The following is a 15,698-nucleotide window of genomic DNA, read 5'->3' as shown; positions in this document are numbered from 1 at the left end:
TTGGCTCTTTAGAGCAGAGACCACCTGGCACCCTGAGGCGGCGGGAGCAGTGGCACAGGCCGCGGGGTACTGGACGTGGGCCGAGGCGCCTGGGCTGGTCCCCTGGGATGCCCTCCTGACCTATGGACAGGGCAAGCTGCCCCTTAACACAGGGAGCTGGAGGCCCACAACCTGGGGGCTATTTCACACGGTGTGCAGTCTCTGGAGCTGTTTGTGCTTGACCTTGGGTGATGGACACTCATGTGACAGGGGAGTGACCCATCCCCTCTTCCTGCTCCACACCCAGGTTCAACTGGTCAAATGGCAAGGGCCGGTGCCTTCCCACCACGCCCCCAGAAGCATCCCCAATGGGCCAAGCGCCCCTCCCTACTTTTTGGGGGGCTGCGGTGACAAAGGCAGGTCCAAGGCGATGTCATTATGTGGTCGCCCCCTCCGACAGCAGCAGCTCTCTGTGCTGTTTGTGTGTCACGGGCGTGGTGGGGAGTGGGAAACTGGGGGCTAGCTAAGAAGCGGGCGGTGGCTGTCAGCAGGCCCGAGCACACGTGTCCTTACTAAGGTCTGACCCCAACTGTAATAACTTCTGATTCTTAACCACCTGGAGCCAGGTCAAGTGCACAGGTTAAGGGCACAACCCTCCACAAGGCTGCCCTCTCTACAGACACCAGCCTCCGGCTCAGGGTTCGCAGGGTCACCTTCACTTCTCACCTACGGGCGACAAATTTGGCCGCCCCAACCCCATGTTCAATAATTCACTAGAACAATTCACAGAACTCAGGAAAGTGCTAGCCTCATGATTAGCTTTATTATAACAAAAAGGATCCGAAAGTGGAGCCGAAATAAGAAAGGCAGAGGGTGAGATCTGGGAGTCATCGCTCTCAGGACGAGTTCTTAGGGGTCATGGCTCCTCCTCTCCAAGGCCCGTCCCACCCCGGAGATCAGGCTGACCCGTGTGGCTGGCAGCCCCAACCTTCTGATCCTATGGTTGACCTCTCTGGCATGGCCGGCCCCACCCAAAGGCTGCAGGTGAGCCAGCCCCACCCTGTGTCCTCTCCTTAGGGTGAATGGCCAGGTGGGGCCAGGGGCCCATCAGGAATAACCAAGACTCTTCCCCCAGGAAATTCCAAAGGCCAGCCACATTTTTTAAATAATACAACAGCGCCCTGCCCTGGAAAACCTGGGAGGATGGCTAGAGCCGTGATAACCGCTGTGGTGGGCTTCAAGATGTCCCAGGAGACCCTCACGTGCTGCAGGGGAACCCCTGGCCCACAGCCCCCACAGCAAACACCCTGCAAGGCCGGAGGCGGGGACTCAAGACTGTGCCATGCATATGTGGGGTTAAGACATCTCCAGGCTCCCCAGCCTTTTCAAGCTTCAAGCCCTTGGAAGAAAAGCAGGCAGAACTTTCTAGAGAGAAGTGCTAAGCTCCAGACACCAGCCCCTACAACCTTTATGGTTCTAAATATCAGGGGAAAATTACCACTCAGGTGGGTACTGTGTGAAGAAGGGCACAATTTATTGGTTACACGGACGGACACACGTGGGAATAGTGGATGTACCCGTTCTCGGCACGCACACACACTTACAGGTTTGGTTTCCTACATTAATTCTGTTATTTAAAAAACAAAACAAAACGAAACAAGAAAAGACATCACCAACCTATTCTCTGGCTAATCAAGGAAGCATGGCTGAAAAACATGGATTTCGGAAAGAAAAGGCGGCACTGTTTCTAGAGCCTTGAGCCAATAGTGCCCGCCTCCCGAGCAACCGGGCTGGGGACACGGCTTTTGGGACCGTTCACACAATGACAGTGCTGCAGCAGGGCCTGCTTGCCTGTGGCCTGGAGGTGGCTGTCCACTGGAGGCCTGGCCACCCCCAGTTCCAGGCCGGGCTATCTCTGTGCTGCAGGGCAGGAGCCGAGTGTCCGTTTCCTTCCAGCTGTGCAGGAACCACAGGGGGCTTTAGCTAAAGCGCTTGGCATTACTGAGGCTAGACAGGGGCAGGTTCATTGTACCCTAAAGTAATCACCAGGACTTTTCAGCTCCCTAAGTGCCAAGCCCTCGTCTCAGTCCTGAAGGACGCTGGCTGTTTTAATGCTTTTGTTCAAACTGCTTGGAACATACCCTGCTTTGAACTGGTGGGTGTGGGGACTTGGTTTTAGTTGGCAATGTTCGTAAGGCGTGTGCTGGGCACACTGCTCAACTCGTGCAGCATTATTATTATTAACATGTTGATTATTATTATTGTTTATTTCTCTACCCTCACATCTGGACTTTGTTTCTTCAAAATGGAGACCTGAATAACGCTCCTGGGGCCCCCCTGTACCGGGATGAGGTTGGGAACCCAAGTGGGCAGGAGGCTGCCCGTCCAGGGTTCATTTCCTTCCGACCTGATCACGTCACACCAAATTCACAGCCAGCTGCACACTGCCGGCCATCCAGGAGTCAGCCCCCTTCTTGAAAACTACAGAGCCTTGCATATAAGCTTAGGTAGGTGCAGACAACAGGAGCTCCTGGGAGCCGCGGGCATCACCGGGGTCCCCATCTCGCGCTGGCTCTCTGGGGGCTTCACTGCAGGGACAAGAACAGAAAGGAGGTCAGGGGCTGTGGTCAGGGGCTCATCCTCGCAGGCCCTGCTGAATGGAAGCTGTGCCCCGGGGCCCCGCGGCTGGGGATGCAACTGGGCTCCCTTCAGCTTCGAGCCAGGAGGAGCTGGCACGCCTTGTTGCACATACTTTGTCTATAGAGTAACAAGTGATGTGGGTAGGAGTACAGGTGACATGCTAAGGGGACAGGTACATGCATACATACACATACATACTCATATGCACACTCTAATTGAATTCTCCCTGAGACAGCTACCAGTAATAGCCCCTTTTTACAGGTAAGAAAACCGAGGCACAAAGCACAGAGAGCTGGGATTCAAATCCAAGACAGTTCTTAACCTAACCGGGGCTTGTCTGTCCTCAAAGCCCTTTCTGGTGATTGTTGAAAGGGTCATTTGAGGGGCTGTGTGGAGACTCTTACTTAGCCCTGTGTGGCCCCAGAAGGCTCTGTAAACAGATATTTTTAATATAAAAAAATTTTTTTTTCCTAGCCATTATATTTTAGAGTCTGTTCTTAACCACTCAAAAAGAAACTGATTTCATAGGAAGGAAGGGGACATTGGATCTGAAGTCTCTGAAATCCCGGGAACTAATAGTAATGAACTAGGAAGTCCAAGGGCTCCATCTGTTTACAGAGCCTTCTGGGGCCACACAGCCCCTCAAATGACCCTTTCAACAATCACCAGAAAGGGCTTTGAGGACAGACAAGCCCAGGTCAATCACAGGCTGTGTCCCTTTGCTCACGTTATAGCTCCAGGACCACTGTTTCTCGGTCCCCAATCCCAGCACTCTCAGGTACGTGCACACTTGCACGCACACTTGTGTGCACCCCGTGCACACTCGCACATGCACTTGCCCATGCAGCCCGAGCCCACCTGCATGGCAGTCCTGCCGAGCGGCCCCTCCTCGGGCCGGTGCTTGCCGTGGTGCGGGAGCTCGGCGTTCTCGCGGTAGTCGCGGCTCTTGGAGTGCTGCAGGTGCAGGACAGCCGGGCTCTTGACCGGGAGAGGGGGCCGCTGCGTGGGCACAGGTGCCACCTGCTGGCTCATTTCCGACCTGGAAGGCTTGATGGGCCTCTTGGCCGGTACCGGGACCTGGGAGCTGGCCGGGGGCTTCGGCTTCCCTGGGTTCTTGTCCCCGGGGGCCGTCCTGCCGTCGGTCGGGGAGGAGCAGGTGAAGGAGCGGAGCCGGGGCGTGGGGGTGAGGAAGGGCGCAGGGGCCTGCTTGCCCGTCACCTTTGTGCTTTCAGCCTCCTGGACCTTCGTAAGCAAGATGCTAGGCGAGGGGGCTGCCAGGTCCGGGCAGGGCGGGGGTTCCTTCCGCAGCATTTTGGGGGACTCCTGCTCCTTCCTGGGAGCTGGCTTAGGGAAGGAACTCACAGACCCATATAGCGGGTTCTCAAACATCTCTGGCTTGGTCAGCTGCAGGTCATCCTGAAGCAAAGGCTCTGCTATGCTCTTCCCCAGGTCACTGGGCCTGGAGACACAGAAAAGAGAGGCAGGAAAGAAACTCACATGAAGGAGAGGAGATGCACGTGGAGTGATTGCTTCATGGGTCACGGTTCTGTTTTGGGGTGATGAAAGTGTTTCGGAATTGTTACACAGCATGGTGGATGTATCAAACACCACTGAACTGCTCACTTTAAAGTGGCTCATTTTGTATTATGTGCATTCTAGCTCAATTTTAAAAATTAACAGAGAAGATGCTTGTGTTAATCACATGTTGGTAGGTGCTCATGGACAACCTCAGTTCTTGCCTGGGACTTTTTTCATAAAAACTGGTCACACCAGAGTATTCATGATCAAGAGGAACTTTACCGAAGGCTTTGTAGAGACATTCAGTAAATGGAAGGGAGGGTTTACGCTGCACCCCCTGTAGCAAAACCATCCTCCCAAGACCTCGTCAGATAAGCCTGCTTGCTCTCCCTTGTCCCTTCCTCCTGCTCTGCTTTTAACAGATTTCCTTTCCTGTTTTCGCCCAAGAATCCTGCAGCCTCCCCTCTGTCATCACTAGCAATTCTGCTCAGCCCTTGATTTGCATGCCCACTCAGTGGACCAGAAGTGTCCTATGAGTGAGACACTGCCCCAGGTACCTGCAGCCCTGAACAAAACACACACTATTCCCTGTCCTCAGGGGCCAATAAGACTAACATATAAAGCCCATTATGACTTTTGGTCAGAGAGTTTCTGGTGAGTGTAGTTTCCTTTATAACTCATGAGCGGGAAGGAACAAAATGGTGACCATAGGGAAAATGAAGAGGAAACCTGGAGAGACGCAAGGATCAGGAGAAATAAAGACCGATAGTTAAAAAACCAGACTGTTTTAGTTATGAATAGAGACCTAATCCCATGTTGTAATCCAAGATAGGCAACCGCTGCCTTTATTTGTTGCATTTCCTTTCGAATCTATCACTGCTCTTACTTGAGGTGACTTCCTGCTGAGGAAATTGTGAGAACAAGGAACAGGAAAACTTTTGACTTTCGGACCAAAGTGTAATCTCCGAGGGGAGTGTTCTGGGTCCTCCTTTCTACAGAATAGAAAGCTGTCGTGAAGGACAAGTGGGTCTCCTGGAACCCACTGAACTGTTCAGGTTGTGATGCCTGTTACCAGAACAATGTGTGCTGAGACGTTGCTCAAGTTACTGAACAGCTAATCAGAAAGATTCTTTGGGGAGTCAGTATGGGGTTGGGGGACAGAGGTGAGATACACTCTGCTTGCACAGCAGCCAATGAGTAGAGATGATGTGGGATTTCAGGGATGGCTAGCCTCAGGGATATGCCAAAGAAGATTTGACTCGGGTTTTTTTGCTCATTACTCTTTGGAAAGACCTGGAAGCAGTTACATAACTAGACCCACTGCAGACTCAAACAAAGACTTGGGGAAGCCATCTTCTAAACCTCCCCTCTGGATCCTCATAGCTTTGCTATGCGTTAGCCCAGGGAAGAGTGTGGGAGAGGGAGAAATGACAAGAAGTGTTCACATGAAGGATTAAGAGGGAGAGGAGAAAAAGAAATGCATAACCTGACACCTGGCTGCCCCACTGTCAATGGCTGAAGTGAGGGGGTCCCCTCAGGAAACTGGGGGACAGAGGCAGGAAGAAGACCCCAGACTCAGGCATCCTTGTGATTCCAAAGCTCATTCCTTTGGGGAAAGCACAGGAGACAAGAGAAGTCTTCCCCATAGAACTCCTCCTCTTAGAGAAAGGAAGGAAGGTTTGGGGGCAGGCTGGAGAAAACAACAAAAAATTCTAAAATAAGTTTTACTCCCCCAACCAAAGGTAGCAAGAAATCACAGAAGGTCATGATTGTTAAAGGAGGGGACCAATATCCTGTTGCAAAAATGATTCCACTTCTCAGATTCAGGAGACTGTGCATCTCTACTGTTTTCCAAAGGAGCTAAGCACTGGGCCAGGGCCAGAGAAGAATTGTTTCTAACCACGTGACTTGTGTTAGGGTGACCAGTTGTCCCGATTTGCCCAGGATGGAGACATTTCCTGGGACATAGAAACTTTCAGTGCTAGAAGTGGCAAAGTCTCGGGCAAACTAGGGTGGTTGGTCACCCTATTTGGGTCTGGGGCAACGGTGGGAGGAGAAGGGGGTGCTGGAGATACTTTTTTGCTCCAGGCTGAGCCAGAGGTCTGGAGCAGCGGAGCAGGCTGCATCAGACAAGGAGAGCTGCTGGATCTTACCCCAAAGCACACCTTGGTGGAAGGGGAGCTTAGAGGACCCCAGCCCAGGGACTGAGCTGTCACCCCTGCAGCTGGAGGGGACACGCTCCCTACCCGGATCTGAGCTGTGTTCAAATTAAGAACAAAGATACATCTACTTCGGGAACTTAGAGACAGTTCCCCTAAATATTTCAGCACTTATTCTTTGTTGTTGTTTAGAGCTCCTTTTCCTCTTCCTTTGGCAAAGGCAACCCTTGCCAAACCTGGTGGCTTTTGTCCTCCCTTTTATAGAAGAGGAAATTGAGGTTGTTGTTCTCCCTTCCCCCAAGTTTCCTAGGGTGTGACAAGCACCTAAAGCATATCAACAAATCAGGAAGACTAGAAGTGAGAAGAGAGCTGCATTGAGCTCCAGAACAATCCTATTTATTGATCCCTTTCTTTCCTTCTTTTCTCAATCCCTTTCTCATGTCTTTCCTTCCTTCATCCTCCTTCCTTTTCTTTTTTTGGAAGAAAAGTTTAAGGAAAAAACTAAACTGCCTCACAATCTAGAGAAACCCCCAGCCAGGTCAGGTGGGCGATGCCCAGAAGCTCAGAACTGGGGAACACGAGGGGGCCACACCCCTTCCCGGTTCCTGACAACTCGTGCGATAGACGACGGCTGCTGGGGAACTTCAGACCTCATGCAGGAAAGAACGGAACAAAACAAAAACGGGGTTAGGGGAAGAGAGGCTGGAACGAACCTGTGAAGTCCTTATACACGTTTTTATCCTCTGTTCAAAACGCTACAGTAAAGACCACACTCCAAGGGAAGGCAAGGCCGGGCTGTTTGGGGCCTCTTAAATCCTGGCTAATTGGAGTCTGCACTGTTACTAGAACCTCATAGGGCTGCCCAGTCCCGTGTTCCCGAGATGCTTTGCTTCATGGTGGCAGCACCCGTGAGAAGCAGCTGTGGCTTTGGGACTTGTGACTCCAAGCACTGACTTCCTTGGCTGCCTGGCTGGGCCTGGACTCTGATTAGCTTTCTCTAGTGTCTCCTGGTCACCCCCAGTTTCATGGCCAAAACCCTACTCTCTGTGCTGGGTTGCCTGCCCTGCTCCCCTTTTCATTCTCCATCTCTGTTGTCTTCTTCTAAAATTGTCATCAATAGGCAGCATGTGAAAGCTGCACATGGGAACAGGAATCCTCGTGGTTGCAAAAAGAGAGAACTTGGGGCTGGGGAAGGAGTTTCGTGGGGTCATTTCCCATGTCCGCCTCTGTTCCCCGGTGTCTCTCAGGAGTGGGAATACCCCTGAGGGGTGCACTGGTTATTGAAAATTATTTTACAACGTGGAGTTTTTAAGAGGGTGTTCCGCAGCAGTATTAACATTTTCTATCCTACTTTCTTTAAACCTCTAACGTTTATGCCAACAGGTTGGTAACTGGAGATGCAACGAACATTTATGGAGTGTCTACTGTGTTCCAGGCCCAAAGGACAAGTCAGTGAGCCAGGAGGCCACGGATGCCTGCCCTCGAGCAGCGTCCCCTCCAGGGGCTGTGAGCTTTCCAGGCGAGAACCCAGGGGGCTGCTGTGAGGGGAGGAGGGAGGGATCACAGGGAAGGGGTGAGAGGTCACAAGGGAGGGGGGAGAGGTCACAGGGAACGGGGCTCTCACCTTGACTCCTGAGCCCTGGGGCAGGCACTCCGGTTTGCTGCTGAGGATGAGAACTTCTTGGGTGACACAGGTGCCTGGGAGGGAGGTGTGGGGGGGCCCTCTCCCCTTCCGAGGCAGGTGTCCTTGGGCGGGGAGTCACAGCTCCAGGCTGGGGGCTGCTGTTCGGAGCAGAGGGCCTGCTTCGCGTGCAGGGGCATCGGGGTCCCGAAAGGCCCAACCCCCATGTAGTTGAGGTTGATGATTTCAGTGACGCCGGAGCCGCCGCACAGAGGAAACCTGGCAGGAGACAAAACCATCGCACTGCGGGCCCCCTGCCCTCCTGGGGTCGGGGCAGCCGAGCATTGGTCTGGGGCCACCGCTCAGGCTTCTCCTTAGTGCCTCCCTTCTTTTCGGGCAGTGGATATGTTCATTCATTCTTTCATTCATTCAAGCGACAAATGGGTTACAGAGCGTCTGGTAGGGTTCCAGGCCCTGAGCCTGGAGGAGGGAAATGTGGTCATGGACAAGACACCTATGGCGTCCATGCTCATGGAACTTCCCCACTGATGGGAGAGGAAGCAGGATAAGCAAGCTCGGTGACAGCCAGATGCTTCTGAGCAGTTCGTGAGGAACAACTGAGGCAGAGGGAGAGAGTGGGGGGAAGGCTGGGACCAGCTGGGCAGAACATGGCCAGGGCAGGCTGAGGGCAGGAGGTGGGCTTTTAGCTGAGACCCAGTGGTAAGAAAGCGGGGCGGGTGCGGGGTCTTGAGAGCAGTAAGGGCAAAGGCCCTGAGGCAAGGAGGGACTTGCTGTGATCTGGGAACCGAGTGGAAACCCACGAGCAGGCCAGAGAATGGCATGGGAGGTTGGTGGGGCCGGGGGACTGGACGGGGATGGAGGGCAGTCCCAGGGAAGGCTCCAAATGGGGTAGGGCGAGTGGAGAGTTTTATCTGGGATGTGCCGGTGTGCGTGTGTGTATGTGTGTGCATGTGCATGCATGTATGTGTGCATGTGTGTGATGTGTGTGTGTGGCATCTGAACGGAGATGGCCACGCAGGCATTTGGAGAGATGACGCGGAGCTAAGAGAGGACGAGCAGCTCAGAGAGGATGAGCCTCAGAGCCTTGCCAGTGGGGGAAGGAGGAACTGGCTTTACACTGTGTAGGAGCAGCCGGGACATGGCGAGGAGACCCTAACAGACAGCCTTGGCACACTCGGACGCACTCTGCTGCGTCTCGGTGCTGCTGGGTCCTCTTTCTTTGGAAGACCACACACTCCTGAGAGCTGACGGATAGAGTTCCAATTAGATGTGGTGTCAGGAACACTCCCAGCTGCCTTTTGCTCAAGCAGCTTTGTCCTGGCTCATCTCTCACTCCCATCTATTCGTGTAGGCTTATGAAAGAAACACTAGAAATAGTAGTCAAAACAGAAAATAGTCTGTTTTCCTATACTCAGCCTGATTCTGGAGCCAAGCAGGCATTTTAAAGCTAGGATGCATTTGTCGATGGGACAATGATGGAAGGAGAGGATGGGAAGGGAACATGCCTCCGTGGTCATGGCCACGAGCAGTGGAGATGCTGGACGTGGACTCAGGAATGGGCTAGAGACAGGAGTTTCTGTGTGCCAAGGGGCTCAGTGGAGAGGACGGGGCTGGGCTAGGGGACATGCAGTGCAGGCAGAAGCCGGGCCCTGCACCTTGTTTTGGGACCATCGCTTTGGCTGACCTGGGCACAGCTTTGCCCCGTCAGCAGGTGTGAAGCACCGTGGAGTCCCTCACTAGCCCTGATGCTGCAACTTGAGGCTGCATCAGCGAGTTGAGGGGACCCTGTTATTGGGGCTCACTATCCCCCAGTAATAGTGACTTAAGTGTCTAGATTACTCTCAGCTCAGCATCTGCCAGAGCAACCTGCCTGTTTCTTCTCCATTTAGAAACAGGAAGGGGCTTTTTGGTGAAGGACTCCAGCCCCGTGACAGAGACGGTGACCGCTCGGTCATCTCTGCAGTTACTTCTTCCTGACGGCATTCCTTTCAACTCGACTGGGAGCTCCTAAGCCAGGGACTGCATCTGATTTGCTTTGATTTCTCTAGTGCCTGACCCAAAGCTGGGGCGCAATGCATGTTTGTTGAACTGGACTGACTTTCCACCACAGAGGAATTTCCCGATTTCCTGCCTTCGTCCCACCAAGACACATGGGTTTGTAGTCATTAGACTCCCAAAATGTAAAGCAGGAGTGCACCTCTCCTGGGCTGGAGTCTCCTTTTCCTCCCTGTCCTTGGTAGCTCTGCGTTCCAATGCTGTGCCCCAGCTCGCCTTTCCACAAGTCCTGCGAAGCCCTGCTGGTAGTTAATGAATCCCTGGCCCACCCGTTGCTCTACCTGCCGGCAGGTTCCCACTGCTTCATGGGGTCGTGGCTGGTGAGGCTCTTCAGAGATTTCAGCCCACTGGACTCATCACGCTCAGTCTTCACAAAGTCTACAAAGGAAAGAGGATTTGAGGACCCAGACCCTATTATTTGAGGGCTAGCATGGCACAAAGGTTTCTTTTTGCATGCTGAAGTTGGGCAGTTAATAATAGTTGCCTGGGTAGCTGGGTTAAGCAAGACTCTGAGGCCTCATCTGGGCTCAGGAGAATTCTGTGATTGAGCAATCACGCCTGCCACTGACTCTGGAGGCAGGACAGTCAGCACGCATGACCCTGAATTGTTATTCTGTGTGGCATTTCTGCAAGAGACAAAGCCGGCAAATATTTCTTGTCAGAGCAGAATAAAATAGATGTAAAAAGGTGGCTCTAAAAGGGGGAAAATTCAACTTCCCCAAGTGGAGAATTCTTGATATTCTCACAAGCAGTGGGGACAACCAAAGCAGTAGGCTGAGCCCCCAATCTTGCGGTTTGTTCATATGAAACTTAACTCTGCAAAGGATAAGCTAAGCCTACTTAAAATTAGGCCTAAGAGTCACCCCTAAGAGAACCTCTTCTGTTGCTCAGATGTGGCCTCTCTCTCTCAGCCAACACGACAAGCAAACTCACTGCCCTACCCCCTCTCTACATGGGACACGACTCCCAGGGGTGTGGACCTTCCTGGCAACAAGGGACAGAAATTCTAGAATGAGCTGGTACTCAGCACCAAGGGATTGAGAAACATTCTCCACTGAAAGAGGAAAGAGAGAAATGAATCAAAATAAAGTGTCAATGGCTGAGAGATTTCAAACCGAGTGGAGAGGTTATCCTGGAGGTTATTCTTATGCATTAAATAGATATCACCTTTTTCAGTTAAGGTGTAACAGAGAAGCTGGAGGGAACTGCCTGAAAATGTAGAGCTGTGTCCCAGTAGCCATGTTTCTTGAAGATGATTGTACGATGATATAGCTTTCATAATGTGACTGTGTGATTGTGAAAACCTTGTGTCTGATGCTCCTTTCATCTACCTTATGGACAGACGAGGAAAACGTTTGGATTAAAAATAAATAAATAATAGTGGGAACAAATGTCAAAATAAATTTAGTAGATTGAAACACTAGTAATCAATGAATGGGAGGGGTAAGGGGTATGGTATGTATGAATTTTTTTTCCTATTTTCTTTTTATTTTTTTCTGAATTGATGCAAAGGTTCTAAGAAATGATCATGATGATGAATATGCAACTATGTGATTAAAAAAAAGGAATGTTCATATTGTATGTTGATTGGTTTTATTAATTAAAAAAAAAAGGTGGCTCTACAACAGTATTTGGTACCCAAAGCCAACCTACTCATGGGGACCCTGCCATCACTTTTGACTCTGGTTTATGGTTGTGCAGGTATGAATCCCGTCACCCAGCGACCACTACCACCACCCTAGAGAAAGGACCTCCCACAGGCGGAGGGGGGTGGGGCACATCCTTAGCGGGCACACCCTCTCATAGACCAATCCCTGGGCTGGTGCCGAGGGTGCTAGAGCACCCACCCAGGTGCTAGTTCTGGTCTCTTGCTGTTCACGTTGGAGGCAGGAAATCACCAGGTTTAGGAATTCCAGCCTGGCGCTGGACGGACCTGCTCTCACATCTCTGCATTCCCACTTACGGGTTATGCACCTTTCAGCCAATCACCTAACCGCTCTGTGCCTCGGTTTCCCCATCCGTAACAGCATTGGCTCACAGGCCTATTGAGAAAACATGTGTAGGATGATCATTTCATCAGGTATATACTTAAAGGCCAGTTCATGATTGGCATTGTTGATATTGGAATGCTTTCGAGTAGAATTAAAGCAAAAAGGAAAAGGGAAAAAATATCACCTATTGCCTATGTGAAAAGGAGGAAATACCTGATAAACAAATCTTTGAGCAGCTCTGTACCTCTCAAAACTTTGGTTATTTTAAGCAGAGAGGTTGTATCAGAATGCACATTATTGAGAAGTACAAATGCTAACTTCTAAGTTTCAAAATTTTAGTAGGATTAAGAGAAAATGATACATTCAAATCTAGACACTTCCTCATGTTCTCACAATGTTATAAGGGTCTTTTGGCCACAATTCAATATTCTCACATCTGAGCAGTGACAATTCTTATCTAAGAGATGAAGGCACTATCCTAACGGGATGGGCAGGGTCCCCCCTAGGGACAGACTTGGCTGGCGTTTCACGTGGGGTAGAGAAAGGCCTGGGACGAGTGTGGGGTCCCAGCGGCGTTACTGCTGAGCGCCACCGTGAACGAAGCCCCCGAGCTGCCAGCTGCAGCAAGGAAGGTGTGATTAACAGAACAGAAGGACCTGAATTCAAGTTGGCAAGGGGTGCTGGGGAGCCCTGCCAGGGATGGGGACGGGCGGGCCAGACACTGCTGCCATTTTGGAGGGTGGCAGGAGCTGGAGCAGGGAAACGCCACAAGGACGTGGCCCAAGGAAGGAGGGATGTAGGGGTCTCCTTCCATACCCTAATGTTAGGTAGGTCTGTTTTGTCATCTTGGAGAGAGAAGGGAACATGGAAACCTCCCTAACTCTTCGCTCTTCCATCCAAGGCTCTAAGGTGACTGGGTTTGGGGAGAGTGATGGCGGGCTGCCGGGTGTTGGGTTCAGTGGGAAAAGCCTTGAATCAGGGGAGGGTTGGGCCAGATTGCCTCAAGACCTTTCCAAAGCCAAAACTCTGTTTCGGGGCCAGCGTGGAGAGAAGACTCACCGGCTTCACCGAGAGAGACCGCGTCCCCTTCCCTAATGCACCGGGAAGAGGGGCCGAGGAGGGAGGCGTCTTACCGTAGAGCTTCTCTCTCTTCTTGCCTTGGGAGGTCTGCAGCTTAATCTCCCCCTGGAAGTGGCCCGTCATCTCCCCATGGTGGGTGAGTGGTGTGTAGATGGGAAGCTGCATTTCCGTGGCCTCCAGCCGCAGAGCAATGCAGCCCTCACCTGTGGGACAGTTGCTGCATCAACACGCCGCCACCTCGCCAGGCAAACACCCGGCCTCGGGCCTGGGCGCCCAGCTCTAACACCCGAGACAGCCTTTGAAATTACACCCAGGGCAAGGGCTATTTAATAACGCTTTCAGACTTGACAATTTGGGGAAATGGCTGAAACTTTACAGCAAAACATATTCATGTGGATTAGTCAACGTGAACAAAAAAAAAATGTATATTTTTTTAGAAAATCCAGATACTAATTTGATGGCTTTGGGGAGTGACAGCTTTCCAAGGCTTGAAGCAAGGCAAAAAATGACAAAATGGGGTTGACAGATAAGACGGTGCAAAAGTTTGGCACAAAGGGGTAAAAAAAAACTGTCTGGGAACAGTGTCTGCAGGAAACCTCAGACAAGTAGGTATTTTATCTGAACTCTATGAGCATCTCAAAATCAAATCCCTTGCAGATTTATGGGTAGATACTGTAAACAGATGTGTCACATGAAAAGAAGAGTAATTGACTAATTTCAATCAAAGGAAAATTTCTCAGCTTCCCCAGCCATCCAAAATGCAAATTAAGAAAGCGTTAAGTTTTTCTTTTTCAGTGAAGAAATTGGCACAAAATAGAAGAGAAAGCAAGGTAATACCCAATGCCAGCAAGGATCTGGGGAAATCCATACACATAGACATAGCAAGGTCAACTCTCCAGAAATCCAGAAATGGTGTCAACAGATACAGACATACTATGCCCGTTGACTCAGCAAACATGCAAATACATCCCAAAGAGACAATCCAAAATAAAAAAGCACACCTGAAGGAGAATAAAAAATCTCCACAAGGAAGCTCATCTCAGCATTATATGCTAACCAACAAAAATAACCGGCAGCCTCCCTAATAGCAGTGAGGGAATACTTTTAAAACAGGGATGTAGTAAAGCCATGGAGTATTACACAGCCACAAAAAATGATAACCACGAAGGTGTGAAGGCGGGACATGCAAAGTACTTATTAATGAACACTTGGCCAAGAAAGCAGAATATAAAATGGAAGCCCTGGGATGATTCTAAGTGTGAAACTACAGAACCTTCACATAACCAGGATGGAAATGGGAAACCAAAATAAAATCGGCTGCTGTATTAGGGAATGCGTTGATACTGTGTCTTTCACCAACTGTTGAGATGCTGCTTGTGAATATGACTGTCAAGAGGAAGAAACTAAGAAGGAATACAGTAGCTGAACAAGAAAACCAGCCCCGCACTCCCTGTTTCCCGCACCTGCGCAGATTCCTTCTCCTTGCCCCACTTGTGACAGATGGCCCCGGTCCCTCATCCGGCTCTGCTCGCCCTCTGGCCCCACGCTCAGAGACTCTCTTACCAGTTATTATGGATTGAGTGACATCCCCTCCAAACCCCTCTGCTGTGCCCCTATTTGCCACTTGCCTTTCTGAGGATGCTGTCAGTTAAGATGAGCATGTGCTGAATTAGGGGGGCCTCACCCACCAGACCTGCTGTCCTTAGGAGACAGACAGGTGGACCCACAGGGGAGAGGGGATGGCCACGTGAGGATGGACCCACGGGGGACGACGGCCATGTGGAGATGGATGTAGAGATTGGGAAGCCCCAGAGAAAGCATTCCTATTGTTTTAAGCCACCCGGCCTGTGGGACCTTGTCACAACAGCCCCAGGACCCTGGGACAGCAGTACTTGTCCTCTCGCCTGTGCTGGCGTCCATGGGGCTAAAGTCTGGGTTGCCTGGTTCTAATCCCAGCAAGCCTGGTAACCCCGAGTCACCTCCCCCATGGGGACAGAACGGCCGGGGGATGTTGGCGGACCGTGCCCCGTGCTGCAGGCCTGGTGTCCGCAGCCTCCTTCTCCTTACTGGCTTCTACTGATGGCGTTACAAGCATTCGGATCGCTTCCTTCTAATAGCAAACACACACCTTCCCTTGACCCCAGCTTCCTGCTCTCCTCTGCTTTGGAGCCCGACCTGTTGCAGCTGTTCTCCCTCGAGGTCTCTGCCCCCTTGTCCCCATCCCTTCCCTGACAGTCTGCAGGTGGCTTCACCCACCCCACGCTGCTCTCCCCAAGCCCACGGACGGCCTCTGAGCCACTTTATCCAAGGGACCCTGTTGGGACTTAATTGTGTTGGGTTCCTCAGTGCCTTTGCCACTGCAGCCAGGCCTCCTGGAAAGGACTCTCACCTGCTGGTGTCTCCAGTGCCACAGCCTTTTGCTTTTCCTCTCACCTCGCTGGCTGTGCTGACTCAGTATCCTTTGCTGGCTCCTCACCACACCTGACCCAGCCCAGGAAAAGGAGACGCCGCTGACCCCGGGACTCAAACCAGAAGGCCAGGGTCATCGGCGCCTCCCTTTCCCCACCCCTCCCTGGCCAAACACATTTTCCTTCTTGATAGCTCTTGATTTACCCTCTTCTTCCCATTTGTGCC

The 15,698-nt window shown here is 51.6% G+C and overlaps 1 protein-coding gene across 1 annotated transcript in view; it reads right to left on the bottom strand.

The window, feature by feature from the left end:
• Positions 1-738: 738 nt before the first annotated feature.
• INPP5D (inositol polyphosphate-5-phosphatase D) overlaps positions 739-15,698 on the bottom strand; it is a 125,016-nt gene continuing 110,056 nt past the window's right edge. The window contains exons 23-27 of the mRNA XM_077155447.1: positions 13,118-13,267; positions 10,275-10,371; positions 7,921-8,196; positions 3,478-4,078; positions 739-2,567 (exon numbers count right to left, since the gene is read on the bottom strand). Coding sequence (XP_077011562.1) covers positions 2,565-2,567; positions 3,478-4,078; positions 7,921-8,196; positions 10,275-10,371; positions 13,118-13,267 — 1,127 coding nt within the window. The 3' untranslated portion in view covers positions 739-2,564. The remainder of the gene's footprint in view (positions 2,568-3,477; positions 4,079-7,920; positions 8,197-10,274; positions 10,372-13,117; positions 13,268-15,698) is intronic.

Source organism: Tamandua tetradactyla, chromosome 3, assembly GCF_023851605.1.
Source record: "Tamandua tetradactyla isolate mTamTet1 chromosome 3, mTamTet1.pri, whole genome shotgun sequence".
Classification (NCBI taxonomy): Eukaryota; Metazoa; Chordata; class Mammalia; order Pilosa; family Myrmecophagidae; genus Tamandua; species Tamandua tetradactyla.
This window is presented reverse-complemented; position numbering and strand designations above follow the sequence as displayed.